The following is a 16,198-nucleotide window of genomic DNA, read 5'->3' on the forward strand; positions in this document are numbered from 1 at the left end:
ACAACACTGGGTTCTGCACCTGTTACGCGCCTTGTTATTCATCTTCAGGCCAGGAGTAAGACGAGAAATGATTGAGCAACTCTCTTCTCTCTCTCTTTCTTTAAAAGATTTTACTTATTTCTTTTTAGAGAGAGAGGAAAGGAGGGAGAAAGACAGGGAGAGAAACATCAGTGTGAGAGACAACGATCAGATGCCTCTCGCACATGCCCCAACCAGGGATGGGTCGGGACCCGCAACCCGGGCAGATGCCCTGATGGGGAGGAACTGGCGACCCTTAGGTCTGTGGGATGGTGCCTGACCAACGGAGCCACACCAGTCAGGGGAGAGCAGTTCTCTTTTCTGATAGTCCCATTTAAATTTTGACAAGTTATAAGTTATTTTTAAATAATTTGAATAATACAGGAATTTATAAAAAGAAAAGTATAGTATTGTCTACTACTCTACTGAGTTCACACACTGTTGATAGCCATAGAGAAAGGTCTGAATTTCCTTTCCTCCCAGGAATTTTTTATGCATGTGTACTTTGATGTGTACACACATGTATATGTACCATTATACAGACATGTTATTTGACTGCACAAAAGTCAGGCTCACATTCATACTGTTCTGAAACCTCCTCCTTTCCCTTTGCCACATATAACGGCCACCATTTTAGGGCAGCGCACACGGATCTAGCTCCTTTTGTGCAGCCGTCGGGAATGCTATCTTACTGACACGACACAGGTTATTTAACCATGCTTTGTCGACAGACATCAGCAGCAGCGTCTTTACAGTAAGGCAGTAATGAACGTATACCCTTGCATACTTCTTTGAGTAGGATGGTTCCTGGAAGTGGAGTATTGGGGTGAAAGGGCAGGTCCATTTAAAATGTTGACAGCAACTGCAGAATGGCTAACACATTACCAACAATAAAAGTTCAGCCATTCATTCTGACCTTTTCTCATTAAATTTTTTTATAGATTCCTAGATTTATGAAAAGATCTCAGAAAACTTGTATCTGACAAACAACTTGTATCTGAGAAAACAAAGGTAATGAAGGGTGAGGTTACAGGCCCAAGCTCCCAAAGCTACTGCAGTGAGAGAACAGACCCGCGGGGGTTCCAGGAACGGTGGCCACTGCCGAGAGCCAGGAGCGCAGTTTCAGTTCCCAGGCCTCGGATGTAATGTGTCCCGCCAGACCTGCTAGCAGGCAGGGAAGGGGACTGAAGTGTCATCTCCTTTGCCTTGCTTACCCTCAGCAAGAAAAGGACAAAAGGCAGTAAATTCCGAAAAGATACAACAGCAACAGGGAGCGCGGAAGGAGGACACTCAAACTCGGCGGAGGAAGAGCCAAAGGTATCGTAAGTTCAGCTGCACGGAGTGAGCAAGTGCGGTGGAAAAGGCTCTGACACGGGATGACCTTAGCAGAAAACCTTCCACAGCCTCAGTGGGTTGTATGAAAAGTTTCTTGGTTCTAAATATCTCCATGTGGCATCCAAAATGAATGCCAGCACTGAAACCAAATTCTAAAGAGAAATATCAGAAAAGAACTAACATCCCACAATGAAGAAACATCTTCAAAGAAGATGTTGTTATAAAAATACCACAAAAGTACTTTCCAACAAATTCCAGACCTAAAAGTAAAGCTTTAAAATGAAGCTCCAAGCACAGAGTCTTGAATCCTCTGCTCTGTGCCCGAAGGGGCCCGCTTCGAGGCAGGCGCTTCTCACCAGATAACACTGTCTGTGCTGGAGCAGACCTCCAGGGGGGAGGGTGGGAAAGGAAGGTGGCAGCCGCGCCTTTGGAAACCAGGATGGCCGAGCGCAGGGTCAGCACCCTTTTCCTACAAAGGGCCAGAGAGCAGACATCTTGGGCTTCGCAGGCCACAGGTCTTCGCTGCAACAATTCAGCTCCGCTGTTCTAGTGTGAAAACACACCCACGGATAGTAACATGTAACTGAATAAAGCATGGCTGTGTTCCAATGCAACTTGATGGAAGCTGAAGTTTAAATTTCACATAGTTTTCCTTGAAGATTACTCTTGTTTTAATTTTTTCCAACCACTTAAAAATATAACATAATTCTTAGCTCATTGGCTGTCCTGGATTTAGCTGGTGGGCCGTGATTTCACAATCTTTGGTGCAAAGCACTTAATTCTCAACTGAACTGAACGTGAATGTTGATGGAAAAATGGAGACATCTGAGCCCAGTTCCCAGGAAAGTTAAGTTAGAAGGCAGAAAGGTATAAGCATGTTTTTAAAGATCTTCACATATTTACCTTAAATCTCTTCTCTTGCTGAATTCCTCTGGTGGTACTGTCCAGGGCAAGTCTTGAGGGAGACATTCTAGAACTTCCGAAGAGAAATCCGAGAAATCCACACCATACTCTGTCAGTATTCCTTCCGTTTCAGGCTCGATTTCCCCAGCCTGCCCCAGACTCTTCGCCAGCTGCCTGCGGACAGGACAGAGGGAGACAGGTGTGTCAGCGAGTCGGCAGAAGACAGGTGCCCGTTTCCTCTCTAAAACCAGGGGGAGTGGGAAAGTCTTCAAAACCTCCTGCCCTTGACCCTGCAGAAGCACCACCACCAGGGACCGGGGGCCCAGTGGAAGAGACAATGATACGCTTGTCCTGTTAAATCCACGCTACAGTGGAATTTACCTTTCTCCAGGAACTCTGACCTGGGGAGTGGGGCCAGACAGCTTTCCTTAGGGCTTCTGAAATAGTTTTTCATGGGGAAGTCAAATTGACATTGTTAAAAGCTTTTGTCAATTTTTTCTCTTGCAAACACATTTAGAGACAATTCTGATTCACCCAATTTGCTGTTAAATCATTACTTTCATAGTGCCTATACCTTAGGTCATGCTCACTAGATGAGATTCAATGTTTTCATTTCATAATTCTACAGATTTTTACCTTAATATTTTAAAATATTTTATCTGAACACAAAAGTAACATATGTTTACTGTAGAGAAGTTAGAAAATACAAAAATGTGCTGAGATGAAAATGATCTGTTCCAGTCTCCTGCCAAAATTCTATTCACAGTTCAGGGTACTGGTCCATTAAACGTAGGACTGACTGCACTTAAGGGGATACCTCTAACATCGCCAGCAGGTTCCACCTTCCAGGGGGCAGATCCCACTCTATGTAGGAATCATCTATACACACGTCAAAACTGACAGCTCCACTCTCATCAACGCTGGCCTACCACAATCAGACTGCAAGTCTAAAGGTGCATGCTGGATACAGGCGGCCAACCAGACACGTGGTATGTGAAGTGGATGCCTTTGTAGAGGGCTCTGGGGAGACCCAAGTTGGCCACCTCCCCTGGTCTGCAGGTCCACCAGGGCGATCCAGGAACCCGCCCTCGGTTCTTCCAGCAAGGAGTTTAGATCTGCCGTCAGGGCCTTCTCTGGGGTCACTCAGTTTCTTTGAAGAAGACTCTGCTTCCTCGGTAAGGGCAGATGTCTGGTCGCCAAAGCTTTTAGGTGCCCAGCGGTGGAGGGGGTGAGGGGTGTGGTTGCCTTGGATGTAGACCTTCAACAAGTTCCCATGTCCAGCCTTGCCACTGGAGCATGGCCATGGTGGCAGCAGGGCTGGCCCCATTTCTCACACACGAGCCAAGCCCACGGCCGACACACACATACCCCTGCCCAGCAGCACAGGCTCCGGCAGCCTGTGGCCCCTCACCTACGACGTGGGCTCGGACCGGTGTCTTCCCCTCAAACCTAGACAGTGGTCTCCCGGGAAGCACATCAAAAAGCCAGAGACAAAACAAAGATGAGGCTAAAAAAATCACAGAAAGCTGTCTGGAAAATCCACAAATATTTGGAAATAAAAAACAACACCACCACCCATGGGTTAAAGAAATAAAAAGAGAATTGGACCTGAATAAAATATAACATCAATGTTTGCGAGAAATGGCTAAAGCAGTGTTTTCAGGGAAATTTAGAGCATTAAATGTTCATATTAGAGAAAGAAGAAATGTGTCAAATCATTGGTCTAGGCTTCTACCTTAAAAACATGAAAGAGAAAAGTAAACTATTGGGTTGGCCAAAATTGCCATTACATTTTTTATATACAATGGTTCTAGCAGCATGTAGCTGTCTTTAACTTCATTCGAAACAATTTTGTTAGATTGCATCGTGACAGCTGTCATATAAGCATGCACTTTTTAAAAACTTATCAAAATTGGTGCATTTTTGTGCATTTTAATATTGATGGAATAAGATATGCAACATTTTTGGTATAATATGCTTTATTATTTCAAGAAAGGTAAAAATGCCACTGAAATGCACAAATAGATTTGTGCAGTGTATGGAGAAGGTACTGTAACTGGTTGAACATATCCAAAGTGGCATGTGAAGTTTCTTGGTACTATTGACATTTTGGCCAAATAGTTCTTTGCTGTGGAGCTGTCTCATGCATTGGAAGATATTTAGCATCACCCCGCCCTCTACCCAATAGAAGCCAATAGTGGGAGATAGCCAACATACTCAAAATATCCAAATCAATAAAGTTATTGGTGAAAATGAAAAATGTCTTTTATTTTACAGAAAAAACATTAACCAACTTTTTGGACAACCCAATAGATCCAAGGTAAGCAGGAAGAAGGAAACAAGAAAGAGACAAGAATCAATGAATAGAAAATGAACAAACAATGACAAAAAATACCCAATAAAATAAAAAACGTATTATTTGAAAAGAGAATAAAATAGATAAATTTCTGGTGAGGATGATCAAGAAAAATAAGGTCCCTGGCCAAGTGGCTCAGTTGGTTGGAGCATTGTCTCATAAACCAAAAATCATGGGGTTCAATTCCCATCCAGGGCACATATCTAAGTTGCCAGTTTGGTTCCCAATCCGGGCATGTGCAAGAGGCAACCAGTCATAAGTTTCTCTCTCACACTGATGTTTCTTTCCCTCTCTCTCTCCCTCCCCTCCTCTGTTTCCCTAAATTCAATAAACATGTCCTCAGGTGAGGATAAAAAAAAAGAGAGAAAAATAAAGAAAGATACAAATTACCAATATCAGGAATAAGAAGGGGAACATCATTATAGATCCTATAAGCATTAAAAGGATAGGAAAGCAATTATGAATGACATTAAACCAATAAATTCAGCATCTTGGGTGAAATGGCTAAACTTGAAAGATATCATTATCTAAATATCCCGCAGTCTATTAAAGAAACTGAATTCACGGTTTAAAACCTTCTCAAAACGAAAACTCCAGGCCCAGATGGCTTCACTGATGAGTACTACCAAGTATTTAAGAAAAAATTAATACCAATTCTACACAAGCTTTCAAATATAGTATAGGACAAAATACTTTCTAACTAGTTTCTTGAAGCCAGCATTACCTTGATACAAAAAATCAGACAAAGAATTAATGAGATCAATATCCTTCATTAATAAAGTTTTTAAATTTAAGACCCACAGACTTAAAATTCTTATAAAATATTAGCAAAAAGAATTTAGCAATATATAAAAAGGATAATATATCATGAGCAAGTAGTTTGAGCTTTGTCCAACATTAAATGTCAATCAATATAATTCATCACATTAGTAAACAATGAGAAAAACACTACAATATTCTCAATAGATGCAGAAAAGGCATTTGACAAATTCAAAGTCCATTCATGATTAAAGCCATCAGCAAATGAGTAATGAAGAACATCCTCAACTTGATTAAAAGCCCCTATAAAAATCTTAAAGCCAATGTCAGACTCAATGGGAAAAGACACATTAGTGTTCCACTGGATTAGGAAAAAGACAAGGCCGCTCACTCGCACCAGCGCTACTAACCATGGCATTGGCGGTCCTGGTGAATGCCAGCGCGCAAGAAGAAGAAAGAAAAGGCATACAGATCGGAGAGGGTGACTTCCACATCGCATGCAAGCGGGCCAAAGGTCAGCCAATCCCACTCTGGAAGCAGCCAGCCTCCCCCATATGCCCGGACTCTCTTCACAGAAGACCCCTCTCGTTCTGTGAGAACCAGCAGCTGGCACTCTGGGTACGACCTGGACGCTGACGCAACGCAACACTCTGAATGTCAAGAGAATACACAAAGACGAAGAGGAGCTTAGGATTCACTCATGGCTACTGGACTGGTTTCTAGTGACAGCAGTGGCAAAGCAGTGTCTGGGGACAATGCTGTCCTTAAAGGGCAGTGGTCAGAACTGCTGGCATCATGGACAAACTAATCTTGACAAAAAGACAACGGCTGGGCTTCTCGCTCCTGCCTCCCCAGATCTGCCTTGGTTCCCATCCACGACTCTCTCAGGGCATCCAGGACTCTTAGCTGTTTCTGTGAGCCCTTCAACGTCCTTCTAATAAATTCCTTTTCCAGCCAGAGCGGTTTCTTTTGTTTGTACCAGAAACCCAGACAGTTAAAGAAGCAGGTCTCATTAACTTTCAAAATTACTCTAGTATTTATTACCGGTGTTCACTAGAATAAAGTCCCACTGAGAATTTGGGGAATCTGCTGTCACTGTCTCTGAAGTTTAAGGGACATTTTGGAAATTCATTCGTATTCTGAAAATTACTAAGTTATAAAAGCTGAGTTACCTCCAACCCATCTAAAACTCCTTATTATTTTCACAGGTTCCTGAGGTTCTGTTTTCTACATCCATCTCCTAAAATTAATGTCTTTAACTGTCTAGGTTCCTAGTTGCAAGCACAAGAAACTAATTCTGATTGGAAAAGGATTCATTGGAAAGATATCAAAGAGCTCACAAAAACAGTAAGTCTTGGAGACCCTAAAAAGGGGGTGGAAACAAAGGATTACATGCTCACTCTCTCTAAACTCTTGATTCCAGGCTAACAGGGAAACTCAGGGACTTCCTATTTATATCAAAAAGATCATTTGAATCTCTTAGAGGATAAGACAAAAAAATTCAAAGAACGATAAATCATTACATCACAGAAGTCAGTGTCTTACTAAGCTTCATGCGAAAAGTGTTGGGGAGCACTGGTCAGAAAGAGCTACACCCAGAGAACAAGATCCACACACACACACACACACACACACACGATATCATACAGGAGCATGGCTAGTGCCAACTGACCTTCCCCCGTCACAAGCCATAAGGGGACTAGATAACACTATACCCAGTGTAAGGGTGGTCTCTGAAAAGGCAGTAGGGCAGAAACTGCTCCCTGCAACAGAACGTCAAACAGGATAGCCACGGTCTACTCTGGCTGAGCAAAGACCGCCTGATGGGCAGTCGTTACACATGTAGCCAGAAGGATAAGGACCTGAAAGAAGCGATATTGGAGGACGGGTGAGGAGGACACCTGGGGAAGAGACCTGCGGACGAATGGGCCAACGGGAATGAGCCCAGAGCATCCCTATTTGTGTCCCATGAGAGTGCTCAGCAGAAGACTTCCACTGTGGGCAGAGTGACCTCGGTCACAGGTTTTGTGAGGCAGACTTGAAACACAACAGCCATCCTGCTCCTACCTGGTGCGGCTCAAATGGCCAACAATGGTGACCATATGCCTGGAGTGGAAAAGGGCCTAAATAGGTGAGCAGAAGACACTTTATAATGCCCAACTTTTAAAATGTAATACTAACACCCACAGAGAACTCATTATTTAAGGGGGACAGAAGAAGGAGCCAAGCCATCCCTGCTGTTTCATTAAGAAGAAACATTACACATGAAAAGGAAGAAGAGAACAAGCCAAAGAAATGGGGACAGGACCACATACTCAAGTGTATGGCCATAAAAATGACTACCTTGAAAGAAAATATCCACAAGAACTCAAAAACTAATGAAAATATCACTGCTATAAGGTAAGAGCTCAAAGCAATCAATAGATTTCACAAAAGGATTTCACATAAAACCTAGTGTTTTAGACCTAGGAAATAAGTAGAAAGGAAAAATAAACTAATGAAGAAGTCACGCTATTTAGAAAAAAAAGAGATCACAGAGAAAAAGCTTGAGAGAAGTGAGAAAAATGAAACTGAAATGTGCAAAGATTTAAAGAAAAAGGTTACAGAGAACACAGACACGAAAGGCACATGAAGCGCTCCAACGCTGGCATAACTGACACTCCCGAAGGATGGAAACAGACACCCGTACTAGGCCATGTATAACGCACACTTTTTTGCCTAAGTTTCTGAGGGGAAAATAAGGATGTGCATTATACATGGGTACAGTGATTACACACCATGGGTATAATAATCCCGTGTATAATTGAAAAAAAACATGGGTGCATGATACATGGCAAAATGCAGTATATGGAATGGAAAACCCTTCCCAAGATACCATTTAGGACAACTTTCCTGAAATAAAAGAAATTTTATAGACAGAAAGGGTATACCATGTTTCAGAGAAGACTAATGCAGAAAATCACCACTGAAAATCACCACTAGTGATTTCAAAGATGAACATTTCCAAATACAAGAACTCAGGGAACAGAGTTCTCGCAAACCTTTTCAGAAAAAACTACTAGATCAGGGGTGTCAAACCCATTGTCACCGGGGGCCAGATCACCCTCGTAGTTGCCTTCAAAGGGCGAATGTAACGTTAGGACTGTATGAATGGAACTGCTCCTGAACAGTCGAGTGAGAGCTCGGCACTGCAGCCGGGTAGAAACCAGGTGCCGGGCCGGATGAAACAAAGTGGGGGGCCGGGTTTAGCCTGTGGGCCTTGTGTTTGTCATCTGTGTACTAGCTGAAGAACCATGGCCTACCAAAAACGGACAAGTCTCTCCCAAAAGAAGACCGGAGCTGAGTACTGGATCGCTTCTGGGGGTGGGCAGAGGAAAAGAACGGAGGACAAATGGAAGCAGGTGAAGATGGATGGACCTAAGGTTAATTATCAGAACAAGTGACACCAGTCACTGGACCTTTACCGAAACTTAAAGAAAAAGAAATTGGCCTTTTATTTTATGTAATTGTATTGGTGCTTTGTGTTCTGGCAAAAATCTTTCACCACATTATATTCTGAATCCCAAAAAGCTTGATTTCTTCACTGAAATTACGACGTGGCTCACAAAGAAAAACTTGTATTTCCGTCATGGCTTCCAGTGTGATCGATGACTCCAAGTTTCTATTAGCAGTAATTAACATTTATTTTACTAAGTTCCAGACATTTCTTGAGTATCTTATTTAAATAAATTTATTGCAGATTTTCATTGGAGATCTATTTGATAGCAGCACAGACTGGGCAACTTGCAGGAGGTAAAAATCTAACAGGTCAGCATGCTGAAAAAGCTCACACATTTGGGCCCAGATGCCCCAGAGAGGACCTTATGCTATCTACTTACTCATAAACTCTGCCATCACCCTAAAAATCAGAGTATCTTGAGGGTCTAAACAAGAGCAGAATCTACTAGGTAACTGGCATATATTGAGTATTTGTCTAACAAAAAGGTTTATTTTTATATTTTAATTTCAGTGTAAACTTTATTTTAAATGAATACTGAAAGTAACATTCCCTTTTATGTGTTATAGTTCAAATATCTTAGCTTTCAAAGTAGGTTCTGTCTTCTACTCACTGTCTAAAGAAATGGCAGCAACTGCTTGGGACAATTCTGCTTCCATGCTGCATGGGAACTTCTGGCCCGTTCTCTTAAGTACATTCTTCAGCCTACTCAGCCTTTAAAACTGTCCTTCAGAAATAACTCAGAAACTCTCACAGCCAAGAGAATCCCTAAGGAGACATGATAACTAAGTGAAATGCTTAGACATCCTGGATAGGAGCCTAGAATAGGGAAAAAATAAATCGATATTTTCAAAAATCAAGAATTTCTGAATAAACATATGGACTTTAGCAGCATTGGTTCATAAATTGTAACAAATACATTTACCATACTAGCCCCAGATAATGTGGCTCAGTGCATTGACCGTGAGCCTGTGAACCAAAGGGTCGCCAGTTCAATTCCCAGTCAGGGCACAGGCCTGGGTTGCAGGCCAGGTCCCCAGTAGGGGGCGCGCAAAAGGCAACCACACACTGATGTTTGTCTCCTTCTCTCTCTCCCTCCCTTCCCCTCTCTCTAAAAATAAATAAATAAAATTTTTTTAAAAATTTACCATACTAATATGTAAATAATAGGGAAAGTACATACAAGGGTATATGAGAATTCTTCTGTACTATCTTGACAATTTTTCTGTAAATCTGAAACTATTACAAAAAGTTTATTTTTTAAAAAACTGAGACACAGAAGTAAAAAAATAACTGAGAAGTAAAAAAAAGAAATCATCTAGATTTCCAATAATAGGTAAATGATAAGCAAAATCGTTTATTTATTTATTTATTTACAGTATATTTATTCAATTGATTACTATGCATTTTAGAAAGATAATTTTGAGGATATAGCAATGTAAAAAATGGCTATGACATAAAATGAAAAAAATAAAATGTACGTAGATATAGAATAATGTCACTACGCAAAAACATTCATGATAAGATTGAAAGGGAATCCCTACAAGTGGTGGTAAATATTTCACAGAGCGAAGATTATGAGTGACTTCAGAAGGATATCTGAAAATGGTTTGCTGCTCATTGGACCCAGAAAACCCCACAACATCATGCAAATCAAGAGGTTCAAATCTTTGTGTTCACTTTAAGAACACTCATGAAGCTGCCCAAGACATCAAGACACCAAGACATCAAAAAGCCACCAAGTACCTGAAGGATGTCACCTTGCAGAAGCCATGGGCCCCACTCTGTCGTTACAAGGGTGGAGCTGGTAGGTGTGCCCAGGTCAAACAAACGGTGGGGCTGGACACAGGGCTGGGGGCCCCAAAAGAGTGCTGAATGTTCGTTGCACCTGCTTAAAAATGCAGAGAGCAGTGCTGACCTGAAGGGTGAAGGTGCAGCTCTCTGGTCACGGAGCCCATCCAGGTGAACAAAGCTCCCAAGACGTGATGCAGAACTTACAGAGCTCGTGGCGGGTTAACCACACACGAGCTTTCCCTGCCACGTGGGGATGATCCCACTGAAAACGAACAGCTTGTTCCTAAACCAGAAGAGGAGGCTGCATGGAAGAAAAAGATATCCCAGGAGAAAGTGAAGGAACAAAAGCTGATGGCCCAGGAGAACATTCGGCATAAATACTAATTAAAGTAAAAACAGAAAGAAAAAAGGCGCATTAGAAGGTGTGGATGACGCTGACCACCACAAAAGGCACGTTAAGGATTACACACAGTGCGAGGAGGAGAACAGACCGGTAACCAACCAGAGCCTGGGCCAGGCCCACTGTCCTCCACGCCTTTCACATTGGTTCTGCTTCGACCAGGACACTCTCCATGGCCAAGAACCTCTCTCCAAAGTTGATCCTTACAGGCCACCAGGTGGAGCCCAACAGTCACAGAAAAGAGCCCCCTCCTCAGCCAGAGGCCCTGGTTGTCCACCGGCCAGGTGAGAGCCATTCCCGCCCACCCCCGCAAAGGGCTTACCAAATCCCAGTTTGGTAATGCAAGTTCACAGGATTACATAACAGCCTCTTCCTCAGAAGTCTTCAGATAAGGAAGAACATACTCTTAAAATGGTGAAACAGTCCTTTTGCACAAGAAGAAAAACTGGATAGAGCTATTTTTCAATTTGCTAATCTTGTAGGCTATGCCTCAATGAAACAAACTACTTTCTCCTATTTGTTTTTTCTACCAACCTGGTTACTCTTTCATTTTTCTACTAAATACAATTTAATGACCACCTCCCAACCCGTCTCTACCTCATTAGAAAGTCAATGTCTACCACAGCTGAATGGAACGGTAAAAGTATGTGCTTCCATCAGTCAACAAATGCTTCTGATGACCCAGTAACCAAGACCTTGTGGGTCTGAAACTGGGAGATGAAGGAAATACCAGATCCAACCCCCCCCCCAGCCACTTCTCCCCCCACCACACGCCCACCAGTCCGAACTCCCCACGGACTGTGCCTCTCCCCGCCTTGCTCCCCGCTCTCTGCAGCTGAGCCGGCTGTCCTCCCCGCTCGCCGGCACGAGCAGTTCTGTGACCGGTTCCCTACTTCTCACTTCAACGGCCTCCCAAGAAACCTACACAATTCCACATTCAACCAAAAATTTCCCAGCCTTGCTACATCTGCACTGGCCTGTTCATTTCCCCTCCTCCCCATCCCTTAAAGCTACCGAAGTCTGCTAGAGAAAATAATATTTAAAAAAAATAATATAAATATGTCAATTTGCTCTAGGTCAATTCATGTGGTAAATCTTCAGTTTAGTGTTCCGTGTTGCCAAGAAACACAATTATGTTCCCCACAGTAGCTGCTGTAAACTTTTCAAATGTCTTCAAGATCTATCCTTAAATATTCAAGAACAAGAAACCATGACAAGTCCAGAAGAGACTATAACGACACCTCCACACTTGTGACATCCCAGAGGGCAGTCCGGAACGGTCAACTCCAGACCTTAGGACAATGGGTTTCACGAAGGCCTGGGGAAATACAAGCACCAGTGCTCCTGCAAGAGTTTCTAAAGGGAAAGATGATTTAGGGGAGTTGGGAAACTCTTAGAACCGTAAATTTGGTTATGCAATTACAAATCATCTCAGCAAGGAAGTCAATGTGGCTTTTTAAATGTCCTGGGCTGTGGGCACTAAACACGAAAAGTACAGGCTATGCCGCGATGCGTAATAAAAAGCAGTGATCCCTAAAAGCCAGCGAGGTTTCACTAGGAAGAATTACCTTTAGGTTTTCTGATAACATTACAGGGCTGGGATCCGTGAGAGGCGGTGGAGGCCGTGTAGAGAGGTGAACAAGGCTCAGCTGAGGTCTCCCGAGACAATTCTAAGAACAAGGTGAAAAACAGCTTTTCTAATAACTAGAGGCTTCCAGCAGTGTAACGACCTCGGGGCTTCCTTTCACCGGAGACACTGGCGTGCCACTGGGGGTGCCGGACAAGCAATGCTCACACTGAAGAGGGGCACCTCTTCACTGATGGCCTCCTTAAGCCTCCTCCCAAAGCTACTGAAAAGATACATTCTATAATGTGTATGTTCTACTTAAACTTTCTGTTAAAGATTCTAGCTTAGGGGTTCTCCACCTGAGTTTATACACAGGCTGTATGTTGTTACCAAGTGTTGATTTTGGAATCACAGAACCTTGGTTCTCACCATTCCCTGTTCCAAACACCTTCCCCTGTGTTTTCTAGCTTGAATCATAGTCCATCATCTTCCTAGTCCATGTGGGGGGGTCATCAAATCATTTTCATCTACCTGTCTGACCGGCCAGCAAACATTTACTGAGTATCCTATCCTAAAGGAGCTCATGGCCAAGAAAACAACTTACATAAGCAATTACAATAAAGACAGATGAGAACTACGAGAATGGAATTATTAGAAGCTATAAGAAGCACCTACGAGGGAGGACTTCAGAATCAAAGAACACTTTTCCACTGAACAAGTGATAGAAGTTTCACTAAACACACTCTGGGGAGAGGAGAAAGCCAGAGCCGGGACGCGGAGTGGAGTGTGCAGAAGCCGGCAGCTGCGAACAGCCAGCCAGCCTGGGCCACGACAAGCCACGGGGCCTGAGTGGAGGGGACGGCGGGGGCCGAGGCTGCTCTCAGAGAACCCTGGTCAAGTGCTGTCACCACCTACCCAGGCACCCGAGCCGGAAGCCGGGAAGTTCATCCAAGATTCTGTCCTCCTCCTTCATGCCCCATTTGCGATCGGTCATCATGCCTAGGAGAACTGACCTTCTTCGTCTCCTTTGAATCCTTGCCCTTTTTTTGTTTCCCTCACTGCAGCTCCCCGCCTGCAGGTTCTCCCCATCTCCCCTCTTACCGCAGTAGCCTCTCATGACTGCTTGCTTCTGGCCGTGCCCCCTCCCGTCCGCTCTGGGCTCCCAGGGAGCGAGCTGCTAGCCAAGAGGCTTCCATTCTCTGAGAAATAATCCTGGATTTCTCTCTTCATCCACCTCCTCTAAACTTCCACAAAATTACTTTGTTCCTATGGCAGAACTTACAATATTCTGCTTTGGACTATCATGAGAGCTCGAAGACATGGGCCTGAATTCCACCTGTCTGCTCTACCCGCACTCCGTCACAGAGAGCTGAGCCCCACAGTCCCTGCTGCCTGGGCACGGGACCCCGGACCCCTGCCCTCTAGTGAACACTGCCGACCAGGGCAAATACTGTCTCCAGCTGGATGAGTGAGATTTCCTACCCCCTAGAAGTTCTGTGCTGCGATCTAGACTTCAGCACGCGACCTGCAGGGGACCAGCAGCACCACTCTGGGGCTGTGCAGGCTATTCAGCAGGCGGTGGCCACTGCGAGGAAAGCAGTCCAGCGCGTGTGTAGAAAGGGGCAGAGAAAGGATGCCCCGAGGCGGCCGGGGTTGTCAGGGCGGTAGAGAGACAGGCTGCCACCTGGCTGCCTCTGAGATCTTCAGGAGGCCCGCCTGTACTCCTTGCTCTGGTTGGTCACCCCTTGTATCTAAGTCCGCTCAGGTAGACTCCATTTCTGAGAATTAAATTAATCCCGTGACATTTACGTACAAGTCCTTCTGCACTAGGCTGTAATTTCTTTGAATAAAGAAACCACAGCTGTCAACCGTTCTAGTTCTCACATGATACAGCACTGTGACTTACACATGGTTGCTCCACACTTGTTTCATGAACTGAGTTTAACTACAGAAGAAGTAAATGATTTTGGACTTTATTCAAGGAATAGTCAGTATAAGAATAGAGTGTAGGGGCAGGAAACAAATTCAGAAGGAGGGCTCTTTGGCCAAACCCTGTTTTCAGGCATAATTTCTTCAAAAGCTAACCACACACACTCACTCCCACAGCTAGCACGACCTTCCCGCCCCTGGCCGGCCGGAGTGTACAGAGGCAGGAGAGGAGACCCAGGCGGCCACAGCACAGCGTGTTCCGGCTGGGAACGGTGACCTCAGTCCCCGAGGATCGGTAGCTGAGAGCCAGAACCACACGGCACGGCGGCCACCAACGCGCTCAGCAGCTGTGGCCCGCACCCTTCGTGAGACAGACGACAGACGTCATCTGAGAACTGCGTCGGGAAAACCTGCCGCATTTCACTCAAGAAAAATTCTCTATTTTTCACAAAGACTTTTAAAGGCACATTTCCATAAAAGATCATTTTCTATGTCTTTACAGTAAGGAGGCAGAGAAGGAATTATCAGAGTTTTCCATCTGAGAATCTTCAAATTTTCTTGTTTTTAAAAGGACATAATTAATATATCGTTATTCTTTTTAAATATTCTTTATTTAGATGCAGCAAATGTCCTCACTGCTTCAAAGCCCGACTCCTTGTTCAAGTGTTATTGTACTTACTTACAAGAAGAAGAGTTCTCGATGAAGTAATGGCTCAGCTGTTAAAAAAAAACCCCCGTGAGGTCACGGAGCACCGAGAGAAGGCCACACCGGAAGACCTCCTGACTACGCCCTCAGAGCTTCAGAACGAAGGAAGAAGTCCAGGCCAGCGCACACAATGGCCGAGGCAGAAGGTCAGATAAAAGACGAGGCGGGATTTCCTGCCTCGATGTGAAAGTGCTCCCTTGTCCCTGCCCAGCACCACGCGGTGGCCGCAATCAGCGGAGGCCAGGTGGCACTGCCGCTATCAGGCCTTCTGAGCCGATGGGGAGAAACCCGCAAGCCTCTGGGAAGGACCATTCAGGGCTCAGGGGGTTGACGTCACGTTTGGATAACGAGTTCAGCTTAAAAATGATGACACTGCAATCACACCACTTGAGAGCGAAAAGGAAAGTGCAACTGTTCCCGAGTGGCTCTGAGATCCCATGAGTCACATGGACCTTCCTGTCACCGAAAGAGCGACACAGGGCAGTATTTCTCAGATGGCACTGGGTGCGGCACGCAGATTCGACTCGGCGCACTTCGTGAGGCACAAGGGGCTAGGCACAGAGTGAGCCTGCCGGAGCGGTGCATGGCGGCCCCCCACCCAGCGCCGGCGCTCCAACCGCACAGCGTTCCGTTCCCGGAGGCTCCATCCCGCGCAGGGCCAGCAAGCAAGTCACCCAAATGGACAAAAAGTGTCAGAACAAACTTTTTTCTAGCTTGTATGCTTTTATTTTCATTTCCTGTGAAGCATTAACTAGACACCATCAATGATAAAGAGCTAACGATTTAGTTAAAACTTAAGATTGCGTTTCTTTCCAAATGAATACCAACTGTCAGACAAAAACAGGCACAGCATTTGATCACACAGCTGGGTCCAGCAGTTTCTCATGTCAAAATAAAGTGGCTATCCCTGATACTCTGTGCCTACACAATCTGGA

At 44.5% G+C, this 16,198-nt stretch overlaps 1 protein-coding gene across 3 annotated transcripts in view; it reads right to left on the reverse strand.

Annotated features, from left to right (window-relative positions):
* DIS3L2 (DIS3 like 3'-5' exoribonuclease 2) overlaps positions 1-16,198 on the reverse strand; it is a 260,872-nt gene that overhangs the window by 144,220 nt on the left and 100,454 nt on the right. For all 3 annotated transcript variants that reach the window (XM_028509578.2, XM_036022709.1, XM_028509579.2), the window contains one exon: positions 2,257-2,430. In XM_028509578.2, coding sequence (XP_028365379.1) covers positions 2,257-2,430 — 174 coding nt within the window. The remainder of the gene's footprint in view (positions 1-2,256; positions 2,431-16,198) is intronic.

Source organism: Phyllostomus discolor, chromosome 4, assembly GCF_004126475.2.
Source record: "Phyllostomus discolor isolate MPI-MPIP mPhyDis1 chromosome 4, mPhyDis1.pri.v3, whole genome shotgun sequence".
Taxonomy (NCBI): Eukaryota; Metazoa; Chordata; class Mammalia; order Chiroptera; family Phyllostomidae; genus Phyllostomus; species Phyllostomus discolor.